We start from the raw sequence: 7,026 nt of genomic DNA, 5'->3' as shown, positions 1-7,026 counted from the left end.
ACTGTGCGTTCCTGCTGGCGCCTGGTGGGCTTGCTTCGTGCGAGGTTAAGAGTTAACGCAGCTGCTTCGGAAGCACTCAGGCTGCTTGCACTTGCAAAGAAACTAAGATTTTTTCATGGTCCCGTTTAACTGTTTTTCGCAGTCATTCCCTGGTTTTGGAGAGGGAAATACTTCAGTTCCGGGAGAGAGCCGGCAGAAAACCAGGTGACACCAATGCTGCGGCATCTTGTGTACAAAATCAAAGCAACTGGCCCCATCACTGTGGCTGAGTACATGAAGGAGGTCTTGACCAACCCCGCCAAGGTACCAGTCGGGGAGCCCGAGGACCAGGCCCTGCTCTAGCGGCCTTGAGGTGTGAGCCAGGAGGGGTGTGCACAGGGAAGCCCCAAGTCCAGGCAGCGGTGGTGCCTTCTGCAGGGGAAGAGCCACTCCCACAGACCTGGAGATGGAGAATTAGTGTCAGGTGGTTAGGGATGGATCAAGTCAGTGGCAGTGCCATAAAGAAGAGAGAACGAAATCAAAGCTGTTCAGGAGGCAGTGTAACCCACTGAATTTAGGAAATGAGGATGTCTTTCCTACCTGGGCTGATTGATGGTAGCTGGTGGTATCATTTCTCTGGGAGAAGGGAATGTAGAAGGAGAAAGAGCAGTAGCCTCTTTAAGAGGGAGGGAAAGTACAGAATTCAATCCAATATATGAACCTGAAGTGCAGACAGGACTTAAGTGGAAATCTACAATAGGCATCTGGAATTATGAATTTAGTCCTGGAGCTTTGTCTGTGTTGGGATGGCATTAGCAGGCATTGGAAGCATATTCTGGGTTTCCTTTTTGGGAATGGAAGGTCTAGGTCTTTACGCTTCAAGGATTAAGCACTGCCCCTGCTCTCTGTCCTGGATTTCCTTCTCTGCTCAACAAAGCCACTTGGTGAAAGCTGGGGTCCTTTTGGTTTAGAATGTATTACCTGTTGATGGGTCGAAATATGAAATCTGGACTTCTGGGGTTTGTTTGGCCTATTGCTGTTGGATGTGGTGAAGGCAGGGATCCTTTCATACCTGTACTCAGTGCTACCACATACCAACAGTTCACATAGGGAGAAACTTTAGAACAAACATCTGTGTGTTAGAGTGAGGGTTCATTCATCATTGATTCAGGCTCCAAAAGGGCCAGGCACTATCTGAGGCACTGGGAATACTGCAGTGGACAGTGGAACATGGCACTTATGTTCTAGTGAGGAAATGATCTATAAATAAGGAAACAAGATAATTATAAATTGTTGCAAGTGCTTCTGAAGGCAAGGAAAAGAAGAAAAAAAAAAAACCTCAACGGGTTGGTGGGGTTGAAAATAAGTGGTGCAGTGGGAGTAGGGGTTGTAAAAGTTCCCTTGGTAGGTAGGTGGCCAGGAAAGGCTAGATGGTTGAGATGGGCCAGCCTGGCAAAGAACTGGGAGTGAGTCCCCGATGGAGGAAGGGGAGGTACAAAGTTTTAGAGCTGGCAAATGTCTTGGCATTCACAGAGAAAAAAAAGGCACCAGTATGGCTGGTGGGTGGTGACTGGGTGTGGCAGGTAATGGTGAGGAAAGTAGATGAGTTTGAGGGAGGAGCCAGTTCATTCAAGGCTTTCCTGGAATTTAGACTTTTGTGTTAGTGCAAGGGGAGAACATTAGGAGATGCATTTGATGCACGTTGGTGATGACATCCAGGCGGAGACAGCAAGTGAGCAGCTGGCTGTAAGGGTCTAGAGTTCTTGAGAAAGATTGGATATGCATATATTAATTTGTTCACCAGCGTATGGATGGTGTTAAAATCCAAGGAATCTGAAAGAATATATTTAGAGAACTGAAGGTTACCCCGGATTAAGCCTTGAGGAAACTCTTTGAATTTAGAGTAGAGGCTTTTTTTTTTTTAAATCAGCCTTAATTTTTATTTAAAATTTGTTAAACCTTTTTTTTTAATTGGAGCATAGTTGATACAATGTCACAGTAGTTTCAGATGTACAACATGGTGATTTCGATGACTGTACCTTATACTATGCTCACCACAAACGTAGCTACCATTTGAAAGTAGAGTTTCTTAACCTAGGGATCCTTGAATAGAAACGGGGCTGTGACCTTGGATGGGAATAAAAATTACACCATTTGCATTAGCTTCTTTTTTTCCCCCATTTTTACTGAGAAATAATTGATGTACGTCACTGTATAAGCTTAAGGGGTACAGCATGATGGCTTGATGTGCACATGTTGTGACATTACCACAGTGAATTCAGTTAATATCCACCTTATGTAGATACATTAAGAAGAAAGGAAACAAAAAGGGAGAAAAATTTTTTTCTTGTAATGAGAACTCTTAGGATTTACTTTCTTTTTTTTTAATTTAATCTTTTGTTTTTTAAAATTTACATCTAAACTAGTTAGCATATAGTGAAACAATGATTTCAGTAGATTCCTTAGTGCTCCTTACCCATTTAGCCCATCCCCCCTCCCACAACCCCTCCAGCAACCCTCAGTTTGTTCTCCATATTTATGAGTCTCTTCTGTTTTGTACCCCTCCCTATTTTAAATTATTTTTGTTTCCCTTCCCTTATGTTCATCTGTTTTGTCTCTTAAAGTCCTCATGTGAGTGAGGTCCTATGATTTTTGTCTTTCTCTGACTAATTTCACTTAGCATAGTACCCTCCAGTTCCATCCACGTAGTTGTAAATGGCAAGATTTCATTTATTGCTTGCTAATACTACATTGAATACATATACCACATCTTTTTTTTTCTTTTTTCTTTTTTTTTTTTTTTTTTTACCACATCTTCTTTATCCATTCATCCTTTGATGGACATTTGGGCTCTTTCCGTACTTTGGCTATTGTGATAGTGCTGCTATAAACATGAGGTTGCATGTGTCCCTTTGAAACAGCACACCTGTATCCTGTGGATAAATGCCTAGGAGTGCAATTGCTGGGTCGTGGGTAGTTCTATTTTTAGTTTTTTGAGGAACCTCCATACTGTTTTCCAGAGTGGCTGCACCAGCTTGCATTGCCGCCAACAATGCAAAAGAGATCCTCTTTATCCACATCCTCGCCAACATCTGTTGTTGCCTGAGTTGTTAATGTTAGCCATTCTGACAGGTGTAAGGTGGTATCTCATTGTGGTTTTGATTTGTATTTCCCTGATGATGAGTGATATTGAGCATTTTTTCATGTGTCGGTTGGCCATCTGGATGTCTTCCTTGGAGAAGCGTCTTTTCATGTCTTTTGCCCATTTCTTCACTGGCTTATTTGTTTCTTGGGTGTTGAGTTTGATTGTAGAAAACTTTGTAGATTTTCAATACTAACCCTTTATCTGATATGTCATTTGCAAATATCTTCTCCCATTCTGTCGGTTGCCTTTCAGTTTTGCTGATTGTTTCCTTTGCTGTGCAGAAGCCTTTTATTTTGATGAGGTCCCAGTAGTTCATTTTTGCTTTTGTTTCCCTTGCCTCTGGAGACGTGTTGAGTAAGAAGTTGCTGTGGGCAAGATCAAAGAGGTTTTTGCCTGCTTTCTCCTCGAGGATCTTGATGGCTTCCTGTCTTACATTGAGGTCTTTCATCCACTTTGAGTTTATTTTTGTGTATGGTGTAAGAAAGTGGTCCATGTTCATTCTTCTGCATGTCGCCGTCCGGTTTTCCCAGCACCACTTGCTGAAGAGACTGTCTTTATTCCATTGGATATTCTTTCCTGCTTTGTCAAAGATTAGTTACCCATACGTTTGTGGGTCCATGTATGGGTTCTGTATTCTGTTCCATTCAACTGAGTGTCTGTTCTTGTGCCAGTACCATACTGTCTTGATGATTACAGTTTTGTAGTATAGCTTGAAGTCTGGGATTGTGATGCTTCCTGCTTTGGTTTTCTTTTTCAAGATTGCTTTGGCTATTCGGGGTCTTTTCTGGTTCCATACAAATTTTAGGATTGTTTGCCCTAGCTCTGTGAAGAATGCTGGTGTTGTTTTGATAGGGATTGCATTGAATATGTAGATTGCTTTGCATAGTATCGACATTTTAACAATATTTGTTCTTCCTATCCAGGAGCATGGAATCTTTACATTTCTTTGTGTCTTCTTCAATTTGTTTCATAAGCTTTCTATAGTTTTCACCTCTTTGGTGAGATTTATTCCTAGGTATTTTGTGGTTTTTTTGTGCAACTGTAAATGGGATTGATTCCTTGATTTTCTGTCGCTTCATTGTTGGTGTATAGGAATGCAACCGATTTCTGTGCATTGATTTTATATCCTGCAACTTTGCTGAATTCATGAATCAGTTCTAGCAGTTTTCTGGTGGAATCTTTTGGGTTTTCCATATAGACTATCATGCCATCTGCGAAGAGCGAAAGTTTGACCTCTTCCTGGCTGATCTGAATGCCTTTTATTTCTTTGTGTTGTCTGATTGCAGAGGCTAAGACTTCCAATACTATGTTGAACAACACTGGTGAGAGTGGATATCCCTGTTTTGTTCCTGAGCTTGGGGGGAAAGCTCTCAGTTTTTCCCCATTTTGAGGATGATATTAGCATTGGGTCGTTCATATATGGCTTTTATGATCTTGAGGTATGATCCTTCCATCCCTACTTTCTTGATGGTTTTTATCAAGAAAAGATGCTGTGTTTTGTCAAATGCTTTCTCTGCATCTATTGAGAGGATCATATGGTTCTTATCCTTTCTTTTATTGATGTGATGAATCATGTTGTTTTGTGGATATTAAACCAGCTCTGCATCCCAGGTATAAATCCCACTTGGTTGTAGTGAATAATTTTTTTAACGTATTGTTGGATCCGGTTGGCTAATATCTTGTTGAGGATTTTTGCATCCATATTCATCAGGGAAATTGGTCTATAGTTCTCCTTTTTAGTGGGGTCTCTTTCTGGTTTTGGAATCAAGGTAATGCTGGCATCATAGGAAGAGTTGGGAAGTTTTCCTTCCATTTCTATTTTTTGGAAAAGCTTCAAGAGAATAGGTGTTAACTCTTCCTTAAATGTTTGGTAGAATTCCCCTGGAAAGTCATCTGGCCCTGGACTCTTGTTTTTTGACAGATTTTTGATTACTAATTCGATTTCCTTACTGGTTAAGGGTCTGTTCAAATCTATTTCTTCCTGTTTCAGTTTTGGTAGTGTATATGTTTCTAGGAATTTGTCCATTTCTTCCAGATTACCCATTTGATTGGCATATAATTGCTCATAATATTCTCTTATTATTGTTTTTATTTCTGTTGTGTTGATTGTGATCTCTCCTTTTCATTCTTGATTTTATTTATTTGGGTCCTTTTTCTTCTTGATCAGACTGGCTAGTGGTTTATCAATTTTGTTAATTCTTTCCAAGAAATTTGTTAATCAAATTTTGTTAATTCTAGTTTCATTGATCTGTCCTACTGTCTTTTTGGTTTCGATAGCATTAATTTCGGCTCTAATTTTTATTATTTCTTGTCTTCTGCTGGTTTGGGGTTTTATTTGCTGTTCTTTTTCCAGCTCATTAAGGTGTAAGATTAGGTTGTGTATCTGAGATCTTTTTTCCTTCTTTAGGAAGGCCTGGATTGCTATATACTTTCCTCTTATGACCGCCTTTGCTGCATCCCAGAGGTTTTGGGTTGTGGTGCTATCATTTTCATTGACTTCCATATACTTTTTAATTTCCTCTTTAACTGCTTAGTTAGCCCATTCATTCTTTAGTAGGATGTTCTTCAGTCTCCAAGTATTTGTTACCTTTCCAAATTTTTTCTTGTGGTTGATTTTGAGTTTCATAGCATTGTGGTCTGAAAATATGCACGGTATGATCTTGATCTTTTTGTACTTACTTAGGGCTGATTTGTGTCCCAGTATATGGTCTATTCTGGAGAACATTCCATGTACACTGGAGAAGAATGTATATTCTACTGCTTTAGGATGAAATGTTCAGAATATATCCGTTAATTCCATCTGGTCCAATGTGTCATTCAAAGCCATTGTTTCCTTGATGATTTAAAAAAAAATTTTTTTTAACATTTATTCATTTTTGGGAGACAGAGACAGCGCATGAGCGGGGAAGGGGCAGAGAGAGAGGGAGACACAGAATCCGAAGCAGGCTCCAGGCTCTGAGCTGTCAGCACAGAGCCCGATACGGGGCTCAAACTCATGAACTGCGAGATCATGACCTGAGCTGAAGTCAGACGCTCAACTGACTGAGCCACCCAGGCACCCCTCCTTGTTGATTTTTTGATTAGATGATCTGTCCAATGTTGTGGTGGGGTGCTGAAGTCTCCTACTATTATGGTATTACTATCAATGAGTTTCTTTATGTTTGTGATTAATTGATTTATATATTTGGGTGCTTCCACATTTGGCACATAACTGTTTACAATTGTTAGGTCTTCTTGCTCTGTAGACCCCTTGATTATGATATAATGCCGTTCTGCATCTCTTGATACAGTCTTTATTTTAAAGTCTAGCTTGTCTGATATAAGTATGGCTACTCTGGCTTTCTTTTGTTGACCATTAGCATGGTAGATGGTTCTCCATACCCTTATTTTCAATCTGTAGGTGTCTTTAGGTCTAAAGTGGGTCTCTTGTAAACAGCATATAGATGGGTCTTGTTTTCTTTTCCATTCTGTTACCCTATGTATTTTGATTGGAGCATTGAGTCCATTGACATTTAGAGTGAGTACTGAAAGATATGAATTTATTGCCATTTTGATGCTTGTAGAGTTGGAGTTTCTGGTGGTGTTCTGTGGTCCTTTCTAATCTTTTGTTGTTTTTGGTGTGTGTGTGTGTGTGTGTGTGTGTGTGTGTGTGTGTGTGTTTCATCTTTTCTCCCTTCAGAAAGTCCCCCTTAAAATTTCTTGCAGGGCTGGTTCAGTGGTCACAAACTCCTTTAATTTTTGTTTGTCTGGGAAACTTTTTATCTCTCCTTCTATTTTGAATGACAGCCTTGCTGGATAAAGAATTCTTGCTGCATATTTTTCTGATTCAGCACATTGAATATATCCCGCCACTCCTCTCTGGGCTGCCAAGTTTCTGTGGATGGGTCTGCTGCAAACCTGAT

General features: G+C 40.2%; 1 protein-coding gene across 2 annotated transcripts in view; it reads left to right on the top strand.

The window, feature by feature from the left end:
* NDUFAF7 (NADH:ubiquinone oxidoreductase complex assembly factor 7) overlaps positions 1-7,026 on the top strand; it is a 28,396-nt gene that overhangs the window by 295 nt on the left and 21,075 nt on the right. Inside the window, exon 2 of one of the 2 annotated variants that reach the window (XM_015076729.3) lies at positions 143-303. The exons of the other annotated variant lie outside the window; for it this stretch is intronic. Within the exon in view, the coding sequence (XP_014932215.1) occupies positions 143-303 (161 nt within the window). The remainder of the gene's footprint in view (positions 1-142; positions 304-7,026) is intronic. 2 annotated transcript variants of the gene reach the window in all.

This window comes from Acinonyx jubatus, chromosome A3 (assembly GCF_027475565.1).
Source record: "Acinonyx jubatus isolate Ajub_Pintada_27869175 chromosome A3, VMU_Ajub_asm_v1.0, whole genome shotgun sequence".
NCBI lineage: Eukaryota > Metazoa > Chordata > Mammalia > Carnivora > Felidae > Acinonyx > Acinonyx jubatus.
The sequence above is the reverse complement of the archived record's forward strand: the minus strand, read 5'-3'. Positions and strand labels throughout refer to the sequence as shown.